This window comes from Antennarius striatus, chromosome 2, assembly GCF_040054535.1.
Source record: "Antennarius striatus isolate MH-2024 chromosome 2, ASM4005453v1, whole genome shotgun sequence".
NCBI lineage: Eukaryota > Metazoa > Chordata > Actinopteri > Lophiiformes > Antennariidae > Antennarius > Antennarius striatus.
In genome coordinates, this window is record NC_090777.1 from 16,805,001 (window position 1) to 16,831,814 (window position 26,814).

Consider the following 26,814-nt stretch of genomic DNA (forward strand, 5'->3'; position numbering starts at 1 on the left):
GGCGGTACAAAACAAAGCACTAAGAAGAAAAAGGTAACTGTGTCAAAGAAAAGGGGAAGCGTCTGAGTCTGCTGCTAATTTCCCGCCCTGAGTGCGGTAATGTGAGGGGAAGATTAAGGTGAAGGAGTTATTCTTAACTATTTTATTAAGAGGTGCTTTAGGCGCTGGAAGAAGGGGCTTTAGCACTCCTCTAGCAGCGTGCCATACAATACAAGACAAACATTTGCTGTTATTTCACCAAAGTACTCTCAGATGTGCTGGGTCGGGGCCTTGCCTTTTGCCGCAGAGGAACTTGGCATCAAAGTTCAATGAGAACAAAAAAACCTCCCCTTCTTTGCTGTGGATCTTGCCCTGAGCCTCTGTCCAACAGATAAACAACGAGGTGTCAAAAAGGAGGAATAGTAAAATCTCACTCACACCTACTTTTAATTAAAATAGAAGGTGCAGATGTGTGTGTGTGTGTGTGTGTGTGTGTGTGTGTGTGTGTGTGTGTGTGTGTGTGTGTGTGTGTGTGTGTGTGTGTGTGTGTGTGTGTGTGTGCGCACATATACGGACATACTGTACATGAATACATACATACATTATATGTGTACTGTATGTACTCTCAGATAGGTTGACAATCTTGGTTGACCATGTTTTATGTCATACAAAATAAATAATAAAGGGAATAAAGAAGAATAAGGAGAATTACTGAATATTAAAGTGAAGAACAATGATAAGCCTCCACCTGTCTCACCCACCTGCATCTTTTGTTAGTGTGTCATTGCTCCAACGTGCCATTCTTATACACTTTAGTGCCGTTGAAAACTGGATGATTTTCATTGCGTGTTTTTTCATACATGCAGTCATCCAAGAAAGCTTTTAAGGCATTCAGGGAAACCAGAAGAGAGACAAATGTGTAAAGCCAATGTGATGCTAAAAAACAGTAACATCAATGTCTCTGCAACCCCAATTCTCTTGCCTATTTTAACCAACATGCATGTTCCTGGAGCACCAACATTCGTTTGGAATAGCATCTTCCCCATTAAAAAGGCTTAATTGACATGTCTCAAAAACCTCAGGAACTTTGAGTCAAACGGTCAGCATGGACAGGAAAAACCACAAAAGTGGCCATTTCAACCACTCATAAAACACAGTTCAGAAACCGGATCTTCCGCTTTCCTTTTCTGCGCTCGAATGGGAGGATGTGGCAAAGTTGATGAAGAGAGACGTGGAGAGTGAGGGAGACATGAGACTCGAGAAGCCTCTCCCTAAACCAAGCAAGAAATTGTAATTATGCCACATCAGGATTTCTCTGACAAGTCCAACTGATTCAACCTTTAAGAAAGACAAATGATAATATTCTTGGTTTCAGGGTCAACCCGGAGACACAGAAAGGAGTGTCTGAAGACTAATGACAGAAAGAACTTTGATTAACGCACATACTCTATAAAAAGCATTTTAACAATAAATGCATCATGTTTTTCTTTATGTATTTATGTATAATTGTATTATTTATGTTTGGAAACTATCAACTAACAGTGGAATATGTCCTTTGAGGAAGTATGCTGGCTAGACGTAACATACATGTGATGGTCATTAGGCAGAGACGGACAGGGACAGCCAAATTCATGACATCATCCTACAGCCATATGGGTGATGATGAGTGAACTGTGTGGGGAAATGCATCAACAGAGAGGATATCCAGGCTGGATGGCCAGAAATGTTGAAGAGAAGACACGATTAATCTTGAAAGAATAAAATAGGATTTAATCATTCAAGCTTTTTTAAAAAAGAACAAACATTCACAACTGTTGCTAGATGATGAGCATTCATCATCACTTTCTCATTTAAAATGTAATTTACTTTTGGTAGGAACAACATAAATTTTCCGTTGGTGTGTTTTTTACATCAGTGAGAACATCATTAATAACAATCGTATTAATGTTTATTTATATGTTAATTGGTTGAATAAATGTATGTTTAAAACCAACTGGGAGGTAGTCAGAGACCAGAGAGCTGTTAATAATTATCGAAACAGAAAGAAAGACTCTGGGGAAAACCTCCTCGAAACAGTTAGCTAGAATAATATCTAAAACAGGGTTGGATAATTTGATTTGATAAATTAATTAATCAAGTGCTGAGGTGTTAATCGTTTGAAAATGAGTGATGAAGGCAGAGTTTTTGTTGGCTGTGGAATTTGAGCTGTGGATCAGGTGAGACATTGGACTGAATGCCATCTGACTCCTGAATAAAATGAGTACCGAATGTTTCTGTGTGCAATTACTATCAGAATGGATGACTCATGTAATATTGGGAACATAATTATTTTGTTTTATCAAATCTTTCTGGCTGATTATTTAATATTGTTTGAGATGATGGATTTTTGGTTTGTTTCTTTTTAACGTTAAGCTCTTCTCATTGAACGTAGTATGATAAGGAATAGATGGGACTTTTTAAAAAAATAAACCAGCTAGACTGGATAAAAATGTGAAACTGAATGAACAAGGAAGAGACTGAAGTCCCATTAAAAACCAAGATACTCATTTGACATCTGATGGAAAGGACACCTCGTATGAAAGCTCTGAAGTCCCCTATAAAGACTGTCTGTGAAAGTTAAACTTACATTGACAAAATGCCAAACTCTGCTCAGAATCAATAATACTGTCTGCATACCAGCTAATCTATCCTTATTCTTCAGAGCCAAAGCTAAACTCAGCTACACTAGTGTAACTGGTCTGGGTGTGTGCAGCTCCTAGTCCAACCCTTCTCTTCTTCCTTCTGCTACCGCTGCTTCACCGAGACCATTTTGTGTTTTTATGTTTGCATCTAATGGAAACAGTGAGAGTTAAAACAGTCCTGTAATGTATTTAAACACTCAATAAAGACTTCTAGTTATTACTGCAAGCAAATGATCAATAGATATTGAAGAAATCATCTTGTCTCTGAACCATTGTTATTTTATTACACACAGTAAGTTGATTCGAGCAGATTAGTCCATCTCATTTAACTAAACATGACAATCAAACAAAAGAAGTCTTTATACATACATGCATCAGTTGAAATACTGATTTTTAGAGATATTTTTTTAGATATTAATGACTCAAAATGCACCTAGAGTGACTCATATATAGTAATAAATATGCTTAAAATTACCACTATTTTACTGTAATTCTCCTGATGGTATTTCCATGTAAGCCATACTTATTGGCTGTGTGCTGACACAAAGTTTTAACAATTAGCACAATGGACACTGTGTCTCTCTTCCAATATCAGAGCATTCTACCCTTTTGTCAGGTAAAATTTCAGCATAACTAACTCATTTAAAATTTTCGCCTTTATTTATGAAATGCTCTGATTCCTGGACTCCTCCAGGCAAACCTGTATCAAGCTGACAACCAAACCTTTCCTGTTTGGGGAACATAAAATTAATAGAGACCAAGCACTTTGCCTTTGGGAAACTGAGCATCACACATACGCAAGCTTGTAATAGAGCTATTTGTTTTCCTCAGAAAGCTGTCCAAACGCCCTCACTAGGATCGCTAGACTGCACAATGGCGAGCGATGAATAGGTGAAATCCACTGGGGCAGACTATTGATTAAGCCTGAGGCGAGTAGAACGCAAATGTGCAACTAAATTAGATATTTGTGTGTGTGTGTGTGTGTGTGTGTGTGTGTGTGTGTGTGTGTGTGTGTGTGTGTGCGTGTGCGTGTGCGGGTGTGTGTGTGTGTGCGTGTGTGTGTGAATGTATGTGTGTGTGTAGCAGCAAAATTAACTTAATCTGCATCAACAAGAGGTAAACTGTCATAAACCACAGACGTCCAACATCATTTTAAACCCTTTCTTTTGAGCCTGACTCAGCACCTGGCTGAAGGCATCAATCCTGGAAAGATGTCAATTTATTTAACATACAAAATACAGTATAATTCATTTCTTTTGAGGGTATGGTTCCCAGGGATCTGCAGAAAAAGCAAAATTTAAAGTGGGCAATAATGTGCTTGAACAGGCTGCTGGTGCAGATTCTCTTTTGCCTCTCCATAACCCTAAAATATATAATCCATATAAATTAAAGCATTTTTTAATATTGTAGAAAGAAAAAAAAAGAGCTTTTTGTGTAAGTTAATTAAAAGTGAAATCACACTTTGGATAATTTGGACGCTCCTCAGGTAAACTACTGAAACTGACACAGTATCTAAAGCAGTACAGTTACATACATGGACAACAACTTTCTTCTGTCTCCCTCACCTCTTCCATTTCTTGCTCACATCCGCTGCGCTCCCTTTTCAACATCTCCCTTTTCAACAAATGCAGTTTGTCAGGGTCAGAAAGCAATTTAAAACCTCTCGTAATGAGAGTCAGTGAGAGAGAGAAGTGAGAGAAGGAGAAGCTAAAGGGTGGGAGAAAAAAGAGAGATGAGGTAGTGGGGCGGAGAGAAGAAGAGGATGAGGAAGGAGGGAGGGTTAGGCTGGGGTGTCAGCCATCAAAGCAGGCCAGGAGAAAAGAAGGCCAGGTGCTGGTTGTGGGAATGTGCCGTCTATGGTTCCAGGGACCAGGGAGCTGGTGGGGGCTGAGAAGGGGGGAGCGGGGCATAATTAGCCAAGCCTGGAGGAGAGAGAAGGCCCTCCAGGGCCCGCGGGGATAGCCCCTCCGAGAGGATACCATTTGCACTTCTACAGGAGCCGCCAGCCCCGGGCCACAAAGAAGGGGAAAAGGGGAACTATGGCATCCTTTATCAGGCTGGACAAAGACGCCGCATCTTTTCAAAGGAGGCCGGAGAGAGAGAAACTACAGTCCAAAAGAGAGGAGAAGAAAGAATCTGAGGACTAGTCGGGAGAGACGGAGAGAGATGCCAGTGTGTGCAAAGCAAGACTAGAAGTTACGGTCATACAGCCTCCCCCCCAGTCAATCCTCTGAGACATCAAAAATACACCAGTGTCCTGCACACACGCACACACGCACACACACACACACACACACACACACACACACACACACACACACACACACACACACACACACTTCCGTATCACATTGAGGTGGGTTACACAGCATAAAAAAACATGCTGCTTTTCTCTGATTTCCCAATTCTATTCCTTTCAAGCTCAGTCTGAAAATATGAAAAATTCCTTTTCTCAAAAGAAAAGATTTGCCACAAAAGAGGTTTGCTTTACACATTACCTCCCGTGGAGTTGAGCAGAGGCAGTGGATTAGGAGCCAGAATTGCCACCTTCTACCTCTGACATTATCTGGGAATCTTAAGAGTTTTGCCCTCCTGTAGAGGAAGGGAAAGCGGAGGTCATTGACATTACTTTTACCTATTACCTTTGGAGTATGGCTGCACACAGGGGTGAATAGTAGCCTTTGAGGCTGTGAGGCTTTGTGCTCCCCTTTGAAGGGCAGCTTGACAGCCTCAGCTGAGTGAGGGCCAAAGGTCAGACGGGCCATGTGATAAGACATTTCAGACCTGCGTATAGGGTCCCAGACTCCAGTGTCTGGAAAATCTTCAAGACCCCCTCCTTCCCTTTTCTCAGTGTCTCTCGTCTTCTTTCCTCTGTCCCCTCTTTCTGGACACAAAATACCATTTGTTGTCCGTCAGTCAGTAGCGCCGGGCCCGGGTCGGGCCTGGCGCTGAAAGCTCCATTCACACACCCTCTCACCCATGGATGTTTTTGCAATTCAATATTTTCACACGCAGGCAGCTTCATCGTTACTTTGGAACCGTACACTTGGCAGGATGAGGCTGGGGGCCTCTGGGACAGAGGGGCTGAGAGGTGGAGGAGAGGGGTCAGCACAGAGGAATCCTAGTGTCGGGAGGGGACGGGCCTGTGCCAGCTAATGGGCCATCTTGAAATGTTTTAGTCAAGATCCCTCCAACACCTACACACACACACACACACACACACACACACACACACACACACACACACACACACACACGCACGCACACACACACATTAAAACAAACCCATGACTCCTTCGCACACACATGCTGCCCAAGTCGACGCCTAAAAACCAATCTGACTCCATGTTGACGAGGACGGTGCTTATTTCCTTCGTCAAAAATTTTTGGGTTAATACTCTCATACAATCTGGTCAGGAAAGTTTTCCCTCCTCCGTTGCTCACACCACAGACTCACACACACATACAGTAGTTTGTCACAACCAAATTAGAATGGCTCAACATTTACTGGAGTGAAGCGCATAGGTATATTTTGAAGTAACCCATGATAGAAAAAACTATATACTGAGGACATATATTTGTTTTTCGTGTGGATTACCAGAGCAAAAGGAAAATTAAAGATAGGGAACATGTATTCATCACTAAACCCTTTCTGGAGACGTGTACCAGTCCTTCAACTGTGACACCCCAGATTTGCTTAGCATACAGAGAGTCTGAGGTAAGTGGAAGGGCCGCAATGAGAGGGAGCCCTTAATATATTTACCCTGTGCACCACACTCTACTTAATGAAATTAAACCACACCAATAGTGGCCCTTTGTCTCTGGGGAGTGCAGTAATCAACATGCCACCAGTTTTCATTTTGTATGAAAATAAATGGCAGCTGGTGATATGGGCCTAATTGTGCTGTAGCAGGGAGGAGCTAGACGAGAAAAGAAACTTGTCGGATAGGACACACACAGAACCCCACCCCCACCCCCACCCCTTCATAGCACCTCACCCAGCATGGCAAATTTGTCAAACTCACCAAAATGATGGGTCTGACAGTGTAATCGCTAACCGTCCCTGCCGACATGAAAGAAGTCTTTATCTGGGCAAATCAAAGAACCTGATCTTAGAGAGAAAAGGAAGGTGGGGGGGGGGGCAGCTAGAGGAAAGAAACATTCCGCTCGGCCCTGTGAGATGTGGAGATGTGTCTCTAATCCGCTTTAATGAGACACTGCCTGTCCATCTTTGTGGTAATGACAAAACACAGTTAGAAAGAAAGTTGGGGGGAAAGTAGAGATGGAGCCAGGGCTTTGAATCAGCGGTGTGATGAAAGGGGAAGCAGGCGGAGGGAGTTTAGAGCCACGCTGTCGCTGCACACCCGTCTGTTTGAGACACAGACAGACAAACAACCCAGGGGACAGAGCAGTTTGTCAGCTTATCATATCTGGATAGGATAGACAATCAGCAGCAGCGCCCGATTGGGACTGCTGAGAGATGAGCTACTTTTTATGAAAAAGAAAAATATTCACCAAAATAAAAACAGTGACATTCACTTTGTGTTCCAAAATCATTTGTTTCGTGTTACACTTAAAGTTTCTTTGTAACTTGAAGCAAAGGTATGCCTCCTTGTTGTAAAATACACTGAATTTTGAGATGGTTTTACGCCTCCTTAGAAATAAACTGCATTAGTATTTGTTTAGAAATACATTGGCTACAGTTACATCTCTGCATTAGTGCATTAATTGAACTATTAGGCATTTATAGTGAAATAACAATAGTCTGCAAACTTACCAATGAACTCTGGTCTTCTGTAATACATTATGTAAAAATAAATTCTCCACCCGTATGACTTCCTCGGGATAACGGGTATGTGTCAATGGGGAGCAAAAAATATTGTATACGATACTCATTGGCACTACTCTTAATTTAGGCTGATATTTTGTTTCCACACCAAGACAAACATTTTTCCATAGAGAATATGGAATGAAGAGAATAGAAGAACACATGAAAGGAATGGGAAGTTCAGGAATGGATAAATGGAAAAGAGCAGGATGAGAAACACGAAGAAATTAAGGGATAAAGTGGGAAAGAGGGAGTAAAAGCATGGCTAATGCTAAACAAATCTGGATTACTCAGATAAGACTAGTCACAATGCCGAACAATCCCAGGGATATCACAATGTGGGGGGAGGGGGGTTCTGCTAAAACAGGCTAATTATGGACTTGACACATTTGCCCCTTGTTTTGTAAATGTCACATACGGCTTAACAGCAGGTGGTGCACAATCACACCAGACACACAGAGATAATCATTTAGCCTTAATCAGCACAGTCAAGAAGAAGGGAGGCATTTTCCTATGGCAGGGCTCCAGCACTCAGGGCATATTCTTAGCCTTCAGAAGTTGGATGGAATCTTCTAGACATGGCACAACGGCGGTGAGACGTAACTCGATAAGCAGCCACAGGTCAAGACAAAATGCATTTAACTGCAGTGTAATGGCTTTTCATTTTTTGAACCCACTTTTCCCAACACACACTGCTGTTTGAACACAGCTATATTTAACAAGCCCCCCTGCGCACGTCTGGAGGCTGAAAACTGGGGCTATAAGGAGAGATGAAAATTGTGGGGAGACGGGGTGAGGGGGGGTGATGACTTCAGGGATGCATCATAAACTCTGTTGAGCACGTAACAACCAATAATTGGTAAATTGTTGTATTTTGAAAAACATGGTGAATGAGGTCATGGTGCAAAGAGGCATATTTGCCAACTGGATAATGTGAGGTCAGCGTATCAATGGAATGAATAGGATTTGGAGCCATGTGCAGGAGCTTAATGCAGTGGTATTTGTATGTCAACTCAAAATTTGACTTAGCTAGCATGAGACCAGAGTGGAAACATGGGACTGAAATGAAACCTGTGTGTGTGTGTGTGTGTGTGTGTGTGTGTGTGTGTGTGTGTGTGTGTGTGTGTGTGTGTGTGTGTGTGTGTGTGTGTGTGTGTGTGTGTGTGTGTGTGTGTGTGTGTGTGTGTGTGTGTGTGTGTGTGTGTGTGTTCAGGTGTAATGTAAGACATGCCCACCCATCGCTGTGCCAGACTTGACCAAGGTCAAAACTCAGAGCAGTGACAGGACCGCCAACAACTGTACAAAATGGTGCACACACTGTCAACACACACACGCACACTGGACACACATTTGCACAAACACATACACACACATCCACGCACACACCAGCCAACAGTGCCAGCTCCTGCTGTTTAGACGACATTTACACTCAACCTCTGTAGTTTGTGATTGATTGGGGTTAAATCCTAACATTGCCCAAAAAAAATCTGTCATCACAAAAGTGTGTGTGTGTGTGTGTGTGTGTGTGTGTGTGTGTGTGTGTGTGTGTGTGTGTGTGTGTGTGTGTTTGTTTGTGTGTGTGTGTGTGTGCGTGCGTGCGTGCGTGCGTGCGTGTGTGTGTGCATGTGTGTGTGTGCGTGTGTGTGTGTGCCCATACAGACCCATCAACATGACTGTGAATGTACAGTTTCTCTATGAGTCGCGGTGCCTTTGACGTCCGGCTGAAGAGCACTCTGCGTTTCCACTTTCTTCAAAAACCAAATTCAAACCTTTTCATTCGGAACAAAACTTTAATAAAGTCATAAATCGTGACCATCTTTATAATTGTATCTTCATCGTGTGATAAAATTATGATGTGTCAATTCAACAAAAGCTGATGTGAGTCATGCTGTGGGCAACAGAAACTTATATCATTGCATGAAGAGTACAACACTGGAGGCAACTTAAAACAGAAACAGGATCCATTACAACAGTGTAATAAACTTGTGTTTTCTAAATGAGCTCCATTATGGTACCAGAAATTGATCAGATCAGAGCCTAACGGCTCTTCTCAGTCCTTCAGCAGTTTCAGTGCATTTGCAGTAATGACTGACTGAAAAACAGTAAAAGCCTTTCCCTGGAGATAAAGGACTGTTCAGGCAGGTAGAGAGAGGGTCGGTGAAAATAAAAGGAAATGTTAAAATTGGGAAATGCAACAGGACTAAAACAAAAATTTAAACAAATCATTATAAAAATCCTTTTGAACTACTTAACCTTCCCCATTTAAGCTTTAGAGCACAGGTAATTCAGAGTCACCAGTTCCTTAAACTATAATTCTTTCCTCAGTTTATTCCCTGCACAGGTGGAAGAAATCACAAAGTTTTTCTTTATTGGCTGACTTTTTCAGGGTAATGTGAATATTTTACTGGAAAAACATTCTTCCAGAGTCTGCACTAATAGCACATTTGGAGATGTGGCTGCAAAAAGCAATGCATCTTTATTTGTATCACTTTATGTATATCAAATGTGGAACAGGTTACTGAAACAGACAGTGGCTTGACATGGAGCCAACTGTAACAACAGCATAAACCATATCCTTAAAAGTCATTTCCCCCTACAGCCAATTAATGTTACAAAGAGGCAGATTTATAGCTGTGTTATGAATAAAAGTGGCTTAACTTTTCAGGTGTTGTGGAATAAAATGTCACACCACTGGATATCATACAATATGCTCTGAGAACAGTTGTCTCCAAAGTACAAAGGTATTTCACTAAACAAGGTGGACAACGATAAGAAGTCTCACAACACACACTAAACTGTATCCTGCATGCGCACACATTCAGATGACAAATTCACATCCGACAAACTTCGTTAATAAAGCACTCATGCAGCATATCCTACCACCAAAGGTGGATGGATACAATTTGTTAAGTTTCAATCCTTCAGAAATAATTCAAGTAGTCCCAAAACCATCTGAAATAAAACTCCCGATATGCAGAAAGCATTTTTGTGTGAACAATCTGATTTGACAAAATGACAGTGAAGCACACTGTCTTCCTGATTGGTTGCTGAGCCCTGACCAAAGTATTAAAAGAAAGACATAATCCAAGCCATCCTACGAACGGCCATAATTCTCAGGAGACTGTTTTATGGACGCCATTGAAATCACTTTACACAACGATTCAAAACTGCACAAGTGATGCTGCCTTAGTTGGGGGGGGGGGCTGGGAACACCATCGTCCTCATCATCAGTCTCGAATAGAAAGATATTTTGCAGAAGATTGCGGAGGTTACAACAAATACGTGAATACTGTAATCCACTGAATCTATGAAAAAAAATTTCTTTTGTTTTGTTTGTGCTCACTAAATTCAGAAATAAGTCCACCAAAAAGTAAAATTTACAGTTTCACAAACATGATTCACATGTGATTCACAACCACTGCCAGACTTGACATTACAATTCAGTTTTATTTGATTCTAATATTTATGTTCAGGCTCTAATCTGTGAACATGTTGGAGTGCTATCTGACAAACATTACAGCTGCATAGCAGTAATACAGGGGAGCCTGCGCGGGACCCTGAACGTTTAGCCAGAAGTTTAACATAGCTACCATTGTTGGTTTTGAAGTGTTATGGGTTGGGTTTTATTACTTCTGTCAAAACATCATAAGCTGTTGAGCCAGACCAAGTTCATGACTGGCAGTTCATCTAATAAGGGGCATTCAACACAAAGATCAATAGAATATCTGGCAATTAGTATGTATATGCCAGAGGGGTGGGGGTGGCATGAGGGTGGGTACATGAGACCAAGTCGTCAGAATTTATCAGCATTCAATAGGTCAAGAGTTTTGAAAAAAAAAAAAAAAAGGGGCGTGTGTGTGTGTGTGTATATATATATATATATATATATATATATATATATATATATATATATATATATATATATATATATACACACACATATATGTGCATTTATATATATGCATTTATATATAAACATATATATATATGTGTGTGTATGTATGTATGTGTGTGTGTGTGTATATATATATATATATATATATATATATATATATATATATATATATATATATATATATATATATATATATATATTAATGCAAGCCTAAATTGGGTTCTGAAAATCAATACAATGAAGAAACTACAGTGAAAATGATTGACATTCAGCTTCTTCATGTCGTCCTTTTGTGTAAAGAGGGGTTACATATTTCTGTTTTAATTAGGCCAATTTTTCTTATGGTTTCCGAGGAAACGTCGTTGCGTGGTGTGCGTCTGCTGTAAAGGGATAGAGCAGCGTCTGTTAAGTGTGTGTGTTCGTCTGCTGGCCTTAAATGCAACTAAGAAAAGCAGGAAGGAATTCTCTCGACTTGGAAATGTATTGATCTAGACGGGAACTGAAAGCTTCAAACGGAGCCGTAAATACGGTATAAAACTTTTCGCACAATGACAGCTCTCTGTGGAGAACAGAAATTGACAACAGTGTAATCAAATCCATAGTGAGGTTAGTACTGCATTCTCTGCTCAGTGGTTGTATCGATTTTTTTTTTTTAACTTTTTTTTTTTTTTTTTAAACTTTTTAAGATAGTAAAAGGCCAAGCTTCGGATCAAAACCTGTAATCTTCGATAATATAACAAGTGGCTCAGGGGACTTATTCACTTGTTTTAAAAAATATTGTTGAAAATCAAGAGAATTCAATAGCGTTTATACAGTACAGAGACAGTTTTTGTTAATTATTATCAGATAAAAAATAACTTGATTTCAAATAAAATATGTAGGCCAAGGCCAATAATAAAATACTAACGCCAGGGAAACAGAACAAAAAAGGCGGTCATCCTTTTTTTTCTTTAAAAGTCAATCATGTTGGTTGATATCATATTCTTGTCCAAACATACTTCCTAAATCATGACTCCAATGCTTGTAGTAAACAAACCAGGGCTACTGCATACTAATCAATGCGAGCTTCTATTAAAATACTCCTATTCAGACGTGGGGCTGCGGGGTTGCAGAATCCTTTAACATTTCCAGTGCATGTGAGTAATCTACAGAGAGACGAAAATATACAAGAGGGTTTAAAATAATAAAGGAGCAGGTCAATATTTCTGTGAGCTCACAGCTACAGGAGACTGGTTCACCCAAGAGGCAGAAATAAGGAGGGAACAACGTGTTGAATTAACTCTCACGCGTCGTATTGGAAAGTTGCATGTTTTTTTTTTTTTATGCAAAGAAGAAGTAGATATTTTTAATCCTGCTGTGTGCTCTGTTGTCTCACCGCTGCAACACAACAGCTCTGAGGCCTCTGGTCTGCAGAGGCTTCCAGGGGTCCGATCCGAGCGTGCTACAAAGCCAGGTATTTGTGTTCATTAGCACCCGGATCAACAGACTATCCAGGCTGTTTAGAGATCAAGACCAAGTGCAATTACTGTTCCAGAGGCGGTATCCTCGACATGTTTTAAGTATTTTCTCAGAGTGGCCCAATTAGCATTATGCTTTTCCTTCTGCTTCTCTTTTCTTCCCTGGTTTTCTTTTCTGCATTTGTTATTGAGGTATCATGGAACTTGATCCACGCTGCACCGATCGTGGAGAGCATGGAAAAGTAAAAACAAAAAAAATGTGACAACAATATAAAAAAAAACTATTTTATTTGTATTTTTTTTTCTCTCCGAATACACAACTCCTGAAAAACCTTTTGAACATTTAATGATTTAAAAAAAAAAAAAGATATAACAATGATGATTTTCATTTTATTGTAAGAAGTGAAGGCTCGCTTTAAAATAACAAGTCTCGCGTTTGTTTTAAAAGCTGCGGGCTGGTATTTATTTCACCTCAGGTCCGACATGTAAATAATATTTTTAAAGCTTGAGCTATGTCTAGAATAGAGATCCAAGTTCACGTTGAACGAAGGCCAGCGGCTCTGGCAAAGTTACAAAGCTTTTAAAGGCCTGTAAACATGCACCCAAGCGTGTCTAACATAAAAACAATATCAAGTACATTTGTAAAGGATTTTTAAAGCTTTTCCTAAAAAACTAAAAAGCAAAAAAATAAAATAAAACAAGGTTAAACACGTCTTGTGTTTTAGCTCTGCAACTTCACTAAAAGTATACATCAGAACCAGCCACGTGACAAATACAGCAAACTACCGAAACATAAAAGGCCCACAAGAATCGATATTTTTTTTAATCAGTCGCATTTCAAATAAATAAATTAATTCACGTATATTTACCAACTTAAAAAGCCATAGGAAATAGAATGAATTCATGCAAGACGCTGCAAAAAAAAGCGATTCATAAAATCGCCCGAGAAAAAACGACAAATATAAAATAAATACACACGGACAATTCCTAACAACAAACTGCTCATGGTTCACAAAACTGAATACATGAATTTTCCGTGTGACGCGAGCAGCAGTCCTCTGAGAAGCATGGGCGCTTTCTTGCACAAGACGCATTATTGATTGGCATTCCCCGGAGGAGGAACCAGTCCACAGCACTCCGCGGGGCCCTGGGACAAAACAAAGTTGCCTGGGACCATTATCTTCTGCGGTACGAGCAGCACCAACCGCAAAAATCTCCATAAAAATATTGGTCTTTTTGTGTCGAAATTCACATCTCTGCGTCTTCGTTTGCAGCCGAGTGAAAAAAGAGTGCGCTCGTCTCAGCGAGACGCACGCAGCGGAGAGCGGTGCCACAGCGCCCACTATTTTAGAAGCTGGGAAATATTATTTCGCCAGACATGAGGGGCTCTATGAAAAGTTGGTATCAGTTTCGACAACTTTTCCATGTAACTTTCGGGAAATGAACGTGCGCGTCCTCTCAAGCACCGGCACCCGAAAAAAAAAGAAAAAGAAAATCACAGACTCTAAGAGCAGAATTTCGATGCTATGTTTACGTCTGTCTTTACAGGAGCGTGATCCACTGAAGCACCGGCGGCGTTTCTCGTCACACATGAAACTTTCTGACGCTGGGAATCGCTGAATCCGGAGACCGAGGCATGCAGGGAAACGAGACTGTGCAGCTGGACCGGGACACGTTTTTAGCAGGAAAGTTTAAGTGTTGGACAAAAAGTCACCCCTCGACTCTTAAGGATATGACAAATGACAAGGACACAGTGGACATCTACGTGCGCCGGAGTTTGGAGCCGGCGGCTGACATCGATATGGACAAAAAACGAAAACACCTACTTTTGGCCAGTTTTCTCGCCCTCGCCTTGGATCTCATCTTGTCGGCTTGTAGATTCCTTTCGTCGTCCTCCGTGAGCCCAGAAGCAGCAACAACACTATCTTCATCTCACCAGCATTGTCAGTTTGGACACCTTCGCACATGCGCACAGGCCATTCAATCTGACACCCTCGCCGGGGCCAAAAAACTTTCCAATGTATTCATCATCATCACTTTTTTGTCCTATCGTCTCCCCTTTAGATCACTTATCTCTTCCCCTCCTCCTCTTCCTCCTCCTTCTGCTTTCTCCTCACCATCTCACCTACCCTCCCTCCCCTCTTCCCATCCCCTTACCCTCGTCCCCCACCTCACCCCCCACCACACACACGCACACATCCCATTCAGCTCCTGCCAGCATCTTCTTGGATTTTTACCGCTTTGACAGCGAAAACTTGGTTTTCTTCAGCCGGCAGTGGACACAGCGAGGTATGATGAACAATGCATGGTTCGTATGGAAAGAAATCTATTATTTTTCTTATTCTTATTACATCCCGCTTCAAGCGGTGATGTTTGGTAATTGTCAATGTGCGTCCGTCCCTTCGTACGACCACCAAATATCTTCGCAACCCTTGCAGACAGAAAGATGGGGGGGGGGGCAGATTACTCGGGCGGCAAAGGGGATGACAATGAGATAATGACCTTGACCTTGAGAAAACTAGGTCGAAGTCAAATTGCAACTTTTGTACACTCAGGAACGCAATAAGATAAAAAGACGAGGGAGAAGGCCAGTGTGAGAAAGATCATAGATCAAAGTTAGTGCTTTAATCTACCTACGCACTAGCTTTGATCTATGGTCTTACACTGGCCTTCTCCATATACACTAGTCTATCCATTAGTCAGGTACTACTTCCAGGGTACCCTGACCTACCCTGAAAGTATGTCAGGGTAAGTCGCGGGATGTTGCAGCCTCTGACTGCCTTGGTTTGAGTTCTTTTTCTTATTATTATATATTAACTTTGAATGATGGGATCTCGCCTTTATTATACATTTATCCACGACAATTATGTAGCCATTGTAATCTTGTTTCTGCATGTAGTGATTGGGAAGACTTTTGTGTTTAGGATGTTGCCTCTGATGATCGAGTCTCTGCAGAAGTTATTTTTAACTTCATTAATGCACATGCGAGCGTACAGGCGCAAGAGTCGACTGGAGTTGCAATGTGTCTTATGATTTGTGTGTGTGTGTGTGTGTGTGTGTGTGTGTGTGTGTGTGTGTGTGTGTGTGTGTGTGTGTGTGTGTGTGTGTGTGTGTGTGTGTGTGTGTGTGTGTGTGCGTGTGTGTGTGTGAGTCGTGCTGCCCTCAGGACAAGCAGAGGCCAGCAGCTGTTTGACGCATGCACGGAGCCTCCACCAGCACTGGGAAGCAACCACTTTTTCTTTATCCAATGTGATCACATTTGTAACATTTGTGTTTGCAGCAATTTTCTCTCGGATCATTTTTCTGTAGGCTCAGCCGCGCAAAGAAAAGCGCAGGTCACCTGAACGGAGGTGGATAGACTGCAGCCCTTTTCTTTGTAAGTATGACTTTTGCCTTGCACCTGTTTGTTTGTCTACTGCAGCCAGGAGCACAGCCGTTTGGTTAGACCCTGCGTCTAGCAGAGCAAGGTCGCCTGAAGCAACACAAGGTGATTTATGTATTTTATTGGAAAATAATAATAATAATTGTAATAATAATTGTTCAAACAAAATTATAGGACAAGTGCATAATTGTGCAACGTCTTTTTTTTAACCCATTACCATAGTAATGTTGAAGATGTAGCTAGTAACTAATTATTATTATATACTACATGCAAAAGGGAGATGTTTTGTTATACTCATTAAACAACAGCTACTATTTTTATTATTATTATTATTATTATTATTATTATTATTATTATTATTATTATTATTATTATTATTTTAGTATAAGTAGTATTACTGTTGTTGCAAAATATGTTTTTTTAAGATAAAGATTTCTTTAATTTCTTTTGTTAATAACCGACGTATTCAGGTTCTCTGGAGACACATGACTGAAAGAAGCCGTGTATATCAGAATTAAATCTGTATTTCATTATTTATTAAACTAATAAAGTGAAGTTTGACTATTAGCAGAGGGATAGATATCGTGTGGTGTTTCATGTGGTACCTGGGCCTCTAGGTTTCATGTCATATGGGAATGGTTTGCATCTTGTTCGGCTCAATAAAGGCGGCTTTATGTTGGAGCCTATTAAGATCGGAGGTGATGGAGCAACAGCAGTCTGCTGGGATAACGACAGGGATCAATTCTCTGCACAGTAATCCACATTTATAGGTTGTCTTTAATTTAATACATTTAATATTATTATTATTATTACTAATAATAATAATAATAATAATAAAACATTATTATTGTTATAACAACAACAACAATAATAATAATGACAATAAAAATAATAAAAATATGTATCGCAGTATAATAATAATGATGATGATAATATTATTATAACAATAATATGACCAGTATCATTGTAATAATAATAATAATAATAATAATAATAATAATAATAATAATAATAATAATAATAATAATAATAATAATAATAATAAACGCTTATAGCCAACAAAATAGCATTTCATTAGCACACTGAATTGAAACCAGTCGCAGTTTACCTTCATTAATTTGTGGCTGTGCTTTGTGGCTGCCCCGCAGTTTATAATAGCTCATTATGATGTAGATGAAACCAATAATTGATTTGAATAAAGTCTCGACTTTATCAAATACGTCTCCAGCTTTTATTGGCTAGAAATTGCCTTGGGATGTTTTCCCATGTGTTGAGGTAAAAAGAATTATTAATCAATAGCAATCAGCAGTAATTAGCATACATTATCTGTATATTAGTGAGTTTGTCCTGGCATTTGAGGCTGTGGGGTTAATTTTATTAGATTTGCAGAATTCAAACAAGCATCTGAACTGGTCTGCTTTCAGACCCACAAGGAATGTGAATCGTCAGGAGATGGCCCCCACATTACAAAAGTGAAACATTATTTCCAGAACGCCAAAAAGTTCCGGAAAAATTCAATTCAATTTCCAAATCAACAGAACATTTTAAAGTCACCATCTCCTCGGCCTCGAAGGCAGTGCATAGGTGAGATTCTACAGAAGAGTCGATAAACAAATAATAAACGATGTGAATAAAGGTGATGTACAAAGGTTTTGTTTATTCATGTGTGTCTGAACACGATGCGGGAAATCAAATCAATTGATCGAATAGATTGGCTTTATCGATTCCAAGTCCTTCCTCCAGCCTCAGTTTAAGAAAAATAGGAGAAAATATGCTGGACAACTTTCTCTAGCTTTGTGCTTTTTATCAGACTTCGAAGACAGTTCAGGCCTGTCGGTTGAATATTTTTGCACATCAGTTTATACATTTTTTTTATTCACACCATTTTAAAAGGTGGCAATTATCTGGGATTACGCCTGCGTAAAGAGTTGCTCTAAGGCACTGGCCCCTTGGGAAATACTTTCCTGAATCATTTCAACGACGACCTTTCATGGATTCCTGAAAAAAAAAAAAAAGAAAAGAAAAAAATCGGCTGCGTAGGAAAAGCGTTTGGAGTTTTGTGTTTCTTGCTTTCCATATTGGTCCTTTTTCCTCTTCTGTCCTGCGGTCGGACGGAGCTGCACCGCTGCCTGCCAAAGAAGTGAGCTGCGGCTCCACTCGTGTCTCATCATCCACACCTCGATTTTATGAACTCGTCCAATTAGACTCGAGAGACGCAAACTCATAATCATTTGGAAAGTGAAGACAAACAGCGGGATACAGTTAAACGAACAGCGCGAAATCACGTCTTTAATTTCGTTTGTATGGTTTAACATTTTGAACCCTCATGGCTGCACCTTGGAAGGATACAGTGCGACCTCTGTGGCAGGTAATCAGCAACACATTCTGTAGGCGGCATCAGGACAGCCCGCCAGCTTCCATCGCTCCTGTATTCCAAGTTTGCGCACATCCAGAGGACTGTTTGTGCGCACGATGGCTAACGGTCTTTAAAGTAAAAAATGTAATATGATGAAAACAATTCGATTTATGTCAGATTTATTTGCTTGATCTCATGCTTCTCAAAATACAGTTGTTTAGTATCGGCCGTATCAAACCTTAATTAGTTATTTTTTCAGTTTCAGTTCAAGCTACCCTGCCAGTTCCAAAAAGATGAGCAGACCTGGAAAATCTTCTTTTTTTTCCCCCTAAAATAATCCAGTATTGACCGCCAAGAGGTCGATATCCCAACTGTGAGTGGCTGTAAATTTGCAAATCGAGATTTTTTTTTACATGACTGTGGGGTTATAATGTCCCGATAACAGTAAACAAAATTAATTTGACAAAAATAAACATCATTATCTTTGTCACCATGCAGTGTCATCAATTACAGGCGCACGCTGTAATTGCGATAATAGCTGTGTGTGTGTGTGTGTGTGTGTGTGTGTGTGTGTGTGTGTGTGTGTGTGTGTGTGTGTGTGTGTGTGTGTGTGTGTGTGTGTGTGTGTGTGTGTGCGTGCAAAAAAAGTTTAGACACAACACACACTGGTGTGGTCAGGCAGCGGTGACCGTTCATACCGCCACCCCTCCACCCTCCGTCCTCCTGCCCCCGCACAAGAAGATGAAACCTAAGCTTTATCCATGATGGAAAAGGCTCCGGGTCTCTGGATTAGACGTTGTGCGCAGATAACATCAGCGCACATTAGACATGTGAAACGGATCACCTCGCAGTCCGGACTGCGGATGAGGCGGGCCAGGGGACATCAAAAAGCCGCAGTGGGCCCTTTTGTGAGCGCTGCGAGTATTGTACATTTGCCAACTGTAATGCTGCCACAGTCGATGCGACGGGAGAGTAAACACGGAAGCGCGCAGGGCCGAGCCACGCATTTGGCACTTTATGCGGAGGGATCGGTGACCCTTTTTCAGCTTTATCTCAGGACGCCGAGAAATGACGGACATTACAGCAATCATCTCCGCCAACACGTTTTTACCAGAGATCAATCAATATAAATTCCAGAACAACCCGGCTGCTAATCAATTAGGAGAAAGAGGAGGTGTTTTTCCTCAGCGGGCCGCTCCCTCTGTCCCATTAATGAAGTCCCCAGAAGCGGTAACGGGGAGGTTGCCTTGGTAATTATTAGCTATTAATTGGGTTCAGGACCTTGTGAGTCTATGGGAAATAGGAAATCTGACCGCTAATCCAAAACGTTTCTCTGGGGCCTTTTGCTGTGTTGTTAACATGCTGTCAGAAACCCACGGTCGCTGCGCCACAGCTACCGACAGCAGGAATATGAAGGTTAGAGGCCAGCGGCTGAACAGATACAGACACACTGCAGGGGGCCCGCACTGGAGCGGAGCTGCAGCACAGCTGGTGGGCCCCAACCGGCTGCAAGTGTAAAGAAGAAAGATGTTGAAGTGTGTGTGTGTGTGTGTGTGTGTGTGTGTGTGTGTGTGTGTGTGTGTGTGTGTGTGTGTGTGTGTGTGTGTGTGTGTGTGTGTGTGTGTGTGTGTGTGTGTGTGTCCGGGCGGCGATAAACCTGAATCTTTTCTCACAACAGTCGAGTTAAGATCCTCAATCTTGATTTGTTTCAGATTGTCGAGACTAAAAACCAAAGAACGTTTTAAGACATTTAATTTGTTTATTTTTTATTTGAGTCTGAAAAGAAAAAAATATTTCACTGATTTAAATTATTTTCTGTTACAGTTTGCAACAAAATGATGGAACATAAAAATAAAATAAAGAAACGGTTTTTATTGACAAAGGGGGAAGTGAAATAAAATCTATAACGATTTTTTTATAAAACAATTATTGAAATATATGAAAAATCCTCAACATATTATATATATATATATATATTATTTTTATATAATTCATTTTTTATTTTTTTTAAATGAATTTCACAATAAGGTTTATACCAAAAGATGAATAAGTATTCCGTTCCACCACCACCACCACCACCATCATCATCATCATCATCATCATCATCATCATCATCATCATCATCATCATCATCATCATCATCATCATCATCATCATCATCATCATCATCATCATCATCATCATCATCATCGTCATCAATGTTGATTGTAATTAATCGCTCGTTAATGTTGCCATCTATTTCCCCGCAGATCAGAGGAGCGACGAGCTGACAACCCCGCCAAACAAATGCACATTAAAATATCGCCGGAAGGCCTGCGCGAAAATTACCCCGATGTAGAAATGATCTTAATATGATGTAATCAATCAATCTGTCTGCGGGGACACTGGGAATCATAAAGTTAATCTTTTAGTTTGGAGCCGCGGAGGAAAATAGCCTGTCATATTTCACACTACAGCCAATGAGTGCAAAGTGTCTGATTTATATGAGAGGGTTTCTGATAGCACAAGCTTTATAATGGTCAAAAAATTTACACCGAATATTTACGAGAAAGAACAAACATTCTGTGGTAGCCTACAGGCCAGAAGGCCTGTGGGCCTGTGAGTTAACCGCTATGCCTTATTTATGTTCACCTGTGAAGCCAAAGCGGTTGAAGCAAAATCCAAAATAAAGAAATAAACAGCAATTGAGTTGGGTATTTATTACAGTTTTACATAATCAATAGTTTGAGGAGAAATCATATGAAATCAATTCTGCAATTTGCCTACAAACCAATAAAATCAATAAAAAATTGAAATCAATAAAATTAAAAATTAAAAGAATACACTATATTCAGGAGGACATCAAACCCCTTCTTTAACAAGGTTTGACCAACGTTATTTTAAGAAGATTTTTTTTTCCCTCTTAAATTCAGTAAAATAAAAAAAAGAAAAGAAATCCATAACTATTTCAGGAAATATGTTTGATTTGCCCCATCAGTTTTGAGTCAAAACACACTTTTGATCTCAATTTTCATGTCAAAAAAGTAAAAATAAAAAAAAGATGTTGAATGTAATTGACAGTATTTTAATCAATCTCTGTTTATCACAGAAACAAAGCCCCTCACTTAACATAGTCAGAGCAGTTATGCAGAGTGAGTCCAATAGGTACAAAACACGTATTAGCACAATAACATACACACAAGCTGGCAGGTGACAAGAGGATCATGTTGGCAGCGTGAAGGTCTGAGGCCGCTGCATGTTATCATTAACAACTGGGGACAGATCAAAAAGGCCGACCCCACAAGTGTCCATTTCACAGCAGCCTGGCATGGCAGTATAGGTTAGGACTCCAGAGAGCCTCCTGCCACCCCTCAGCAGCCCTTTGAAGCAGGCCAGCTTCTGGGATTTCTAGTTCTCATCTTTGAAACAAACCTCCTTGAAGCTTTCAAACTTGAGATGTATGTTCTCACCTCCAGTAAAGATGTGATCTGGGATTTTGTTCTCATCAGACCGGCTTCAGTGACCCTCTGTCACTGCTACTGGACTCTGATAATACACAGAGGCTTAGGGAAATGTGAGGATATGAGGTGTGGCTGGGATTTTTTAATATATTAATTGTAACCCGTGCTTCATATGCAATGGCTGCAAAATCAAAATTTATTACAAGGCAAATAGCTGAGATTATATGACATCATGAATCAAATTAAAGGTGTTAATATCGATTTAAAACCCTCCAGTAATTAAAATTCATATGCAAAATAATATACCTTTGCATAAAACCTAAAATGCAGAAAAGGATTCACAGCTTTAAATCCACTGAAAATGAAAATTCCCTCTGCTGAATAAACAGAACAGATTCTATGGACTGCATAGAAGCAGAGAGCCGGCTCTGATGTTTTATAATACTGTATGTAGGGAGTGACATCACTGCAACTGGCTATACTGGGGCCCCACAAAACACACACACAGCTCATGGTGGTGAAAACGTTGAGCAGGAGGGATGGGAACAGCTCAGCGTTAACTTGTTCTCCACCCAGTCTTTTAGCTAAATCAATCCTGAAATGTTCAGTGTGGACATAGTGGACATGTTGGGTAATGACACACTTGGATGAAATACATATTCACAACTGTGTGTCTCTGAAATGTGTTCAAGGAAAGAACCTGTTATCATCTCCTTTACAGAGGTAAGGTTTTTCAAGAATATGTGTCTGATTCAAGAGTGTGTGGGATTCCAGCAAACCACTTCAGTGATTATAAGTCAAACTTACAGACACACACTTGTGCCCATACACTCGCACCAGTCCACTCAGAGCTGTATTGTATTGTACTCGGAGGCATACCTGTTCAAGTTAGCCTCCTTTCCTGACAGGAGAGGGTTATTTTCCAGCTCTGGGCCAGGCTGCACACTTACACTTCAAGTCTGACATCACATAAGAAACAAACCATAAAGCATCAAACTCTCCACAACCCAACAAAGACCAATAAAGGTTTCAACAACTGAAGCACAAATACTGCAAGTAGCAAACAAAGCTGGCAGCTCTCCTGCACCGCTTCCATTTCCATAGAGATTATTTCCTCATTCTCTCTTTAGCCTCCTGTCGCCTAGTGCTGACCAGCTGCGTTATTTATTTGTCTGTTTTGTTGAACAGTGTATATGTGTGCTGCCGGTGTTGTGTCTTAGCGACAAAGCATTTGTGTGTATTGCTAGACTGACAGGATGATTAATAGGAGCTGCATGTGTGGGGCGGGTTTGGTTGGGGGGAGGGGGGGGGTTGATGGCGATGGCGAGTGGAGGTGGAGGTGGGGGCTGGGTGGGACTTTCAGCAACACATCAAAAACAACAGCCCTTGCTACCACTTCCTCTGTTGGACTAAACCACTCTATGAAGTCTACTCTGTGTAATCTCAGGTGATGATCGAGGAGGAGGTGATGAAGAATCTTTTTTTAAAGACATACCCACAGATAAACTGTAGTTAGTCTCATGTAGAGGGACAGTAACAAGCATCAAATTTGCATGCTGTTTGCTGAAAAGGATGAACTCAAATAGCTGATTTACACAAAACAAATAAAAACTGTGATTAGTCTCAGCTAATGGCCCAATAGAAAAAGAAAAGAAAAGAGAAGAAAAGAGGCTGAAGTCTTAGTGAAGTTGCAATTGTTGCAGTATTATTACAGAACCAGTAAAACAAAGGCCCAGATATGAAAATAAAGTGCAGCTAAAGACCGAGCTGTGTTCCATAAATGGAGGGAAGCTTTGAAAGACTGCCCTCCTGTGTCAGACGTACAAATATATTTCTTACAATAGATGTGCTCAGTCTGTCTCTGCTTGAAAATTGCCCTCCTTTCAAAGGACGCACATTTGTGCCGGAGGACGGAGGCCAATCAGAACACAGAACATACCTTCGCTGAGTACGCTAAATTTGGAGGTGTACAGTATTTAAAAAAAAGGATTTCCTTTTCTATTTTGTGTACGGTGCATTTGCATGGTTTCTATACCTAATCAACCTGCCTCGTGTGTCCATGTGTGTTTTTTCGCTTGGCCTAATCAAGACTGATGGAAGTAAACAGTGGATTTAAACAGGTTGGTATCCTCCACGCCTGCTCATTTCCAAAGGGACCTGGCTGCCAAATCTCTGAGCATGCTTAACAATTCCATTACCGCTGTGCAGAACACCCACACTACTCTTTTGAAGTCAGTGTATTTTAGAGCAGAAGAGTTTATTGACTTCAAATTGTTACCATTTGGGCCTTCTCTTCTCATTTCTGAAAAAAAAAATAACAGTAAACCAGCATTTTCAAAGCACAGTGTGTGTAGCTACGAGGTAAATTTTAAGTTTAGCTTGTTCAGATGAGGTCAGGGAGGAGGAGTGCACCGTGACAGTCGCTCAGCGGGACGCCGGCGTGCAAATGTTAGCCCGCACACTAATGCTGATTACTCATCATTGGAAGGGTTTTATTCTGTAGTGTGGTTCCTGTTAACATCTAACGGCTTGTTTTACAACACAAGTCATCTGTGGACCAAATGTGTCACACACAGAGATGGGAAAGATTCAGACTTTCTGCTTTCACTAATGAAGCATGACATGCGACTGTATTTGTGATTCGCCCTGCACTCACTTTGCAATCTCATATGGCACACCAAGGAATAAACCTGGACAACTTGCAACTCTGTTTGTGGGATTCCCCTAACGTCACCTCTGTCCCATCACACATATGCTAAAAATTATGTTTTGTTGTGATCCAAGTGGCATAACCTTTGAAGCTGTCAGGTGGAACGAGGCTACTGTGGGACACTTATAGTCTGTCAGCTGCTGGGATGTCTGGAGGTCTGAGGTTACAGACACCTGGAGGCCAAAGGTCACGGCACCACCTCTCAACTTTCCCAGTCCTGTGAATTGCTGTGTGTGTGTGTGTGTGTGTGTGTGTGTGTGTGTGTGTGTGTGTGTGTGTGTGTGTGTGCGTGTGCTTGTTGTATACATATTCATTCATTCATTCATTTTCTGCCGCTTTATCCGTCTTATACATATTTATGTACTTTATAATAATTTTGCAGTGAATTATCTCAAAAGGAAACTTAGAATCACGCTGAATTCCTCTAAAACAACATTTATTTACTTTGGTTATTTTGATCAACATGAAACCATTCAATGGAAAGGTTGAAGTGTGACTTCAGGTCTTTTACTAAATAGAGAAAAAGAAGCAGTGAAAGTAGAAGGCACAGAAAATATGTTAAAATAATTTTATAAAATAGTACAGGTAGTCCACAATTTACTAAGCTCCAACAAAACATTCAGAGATATGAAAAAAACGCACGCCGACATAGCAGATTTCAATACTGCAGTTCCCCTTTCTACTACAACCCTCGTCGATCAGCACCACTGCATCCACGCATCTCCGACATCTACTGTATGTCCCACTGTAATTACATCCCGCAAAGTGGTGATGTATTTTAATTGTAAGCGTTTGTATGTCCGTCCGTCCGTCCATCCGTCCGTCCATCTGTCCGTCCGTCCGTTCTATCCATTCGTCCTCCAAATATTTTCACAACCGTTGCAGATAGAAAGATGAAACAAAAAGCGCATTACTAGGGGGCAAAGGGGATGAAAATGAGATGATGACCTTGACCTGGAAAAACTTAGGTCAAAGTCAAATTTCAACTTTGACACAGCTCTGAAACCTGTTGAGATATAATCACAAAACAAAAAAGCAACATTTTCAGGAAGCCAGAGCCACAAAAATGTATAGGTCAGGGTAAAATATTGATTCAGGGGTGTCGCAGGTGTTTTTTTATGATTTTATGACTCCAAGATAATCAGTAAGCAGTCAATAAGCCCTATCAGCATAAATTCAGACCAGCTAAACATTCATATTTAATACAAAATTTCATACAAACTTAAAAAGAAATTAAACAATTAATTTTCGCTGCCGGCCACAATGTGGATAAGGGCCAACAGGAACAGGGCAAGAGGATTTAGTCTAATGTGAACGGTCTGTAAAACATAACACCCCATAGATTAAGATTTCACATGTTGGAACGCATGTTGTGTAATGCTGGAACGTCATTTGCAGCGTTTCTTCCTTCTTTTATTCACATCTCTCTGAACTTCTGAGCAGGAAACGAATGCACTGCTGTGTTCACACCAATGCCCACATGACTGTCTGGTGAATTCTGAGGCTGGTCTACAATGAATGGCTGTTGGTATGTGTATGATTTCATCACATATCTCCAGCTGATACTTTTGTTACGCGAATAAATGAATTTCTTGTTGTAAGCATGAGACAACTCCTGACTGTCCCGAATATTGCTGATAGGGTTAAGGTTTAACATTGTGAGGGGATTTTACATTATACCAAAGGACCAGTTACATTCATTTTATTTCATCATCTGTGTCTTGGAAAACAAACTACTCTGTTCATTGTTGCCACACAGAAAAAAATATATCAACAGAAAAGTTATGCTCATTTTGACTTTGTGTGTGTGTGTGTGTGTTCATAGGATGGAAAAGGAAGGGATGAGTTTGTTTGCAAAATTTTGTGATCCCAGTTGGAAAGAGGGATTACTTTGGTTTATCTTTCAATATCTCTGAAACGTAAATGACTTGGAGGCTGATTATGAAGGCATGCTTTTCCCCCTTTTTTGGAAGCTCAAATGGAAAATATTCAATGATCCAAGGAAACTAAAACAAATAGAAAAGAATATGTATTTTTTGCATGTTGAATGTACACATGCTTGTGTGCGCAAAAATGTCCTGCATGC

General features: G+C 40.5%; 1 protein-coding gene and 1 long non-coding RNA gene across 11 annotated transcripts in view; one reads left to right on the forward strand and one right to left on the reverse strand.

Annotated features, from left to right (window-relative positions):
• Positions 1–14,803, reverse strand: part of prdm16 (PR domain containing 16) — a 179,953-nt gene extending 165,150 nt beyond the window's left edge. For all 8 annotated transcript variants that reach the window (XM_068325163.1, XM_068325225.1, XM_068325198.1 and 5 more), the window contains exon 1: positions 14,667–14,803. In XM_068325163.1, the coding sequence (XP_068181264.1) occupies positions 14,667–14,703 (37 nt within the window). In that variant the 5' untranslated portion in view covers positions 14,704–14,803. The remainder of the gene's footprint in view (positions 1–14,666) is intronic.
• On the forward strand, positions 12,715–21,256 carry LOC137602473 (uncharacterized). Of its 3 annotated transcripts, none has more exons than XR_011037167.1 (6): positions 12,715–12,836; positions 14,389–14,783; positions 14,905–15,129; positions 16,007–16,216; positions 18,838–18,951; positions 20,828–21,256. It is a non-coding gene; the product is annotated as an uncharacterized lncRNA (long non-coding RNA). The 3 variants fall into 3 exon arrangements; XR_011037165.1 differs by lacking the exon at positions 12,715–12,836 and adding an exon at positions 13,242–14,028; XR_011037166.1 differs by lacking the exons at positions 12,715–12,836; positions 18,838–18,951 and having other exon boundaries at positions 14,650–14,783.
• Positions 21,257–26,814: the final 5,558 nt, after the last annotated feature.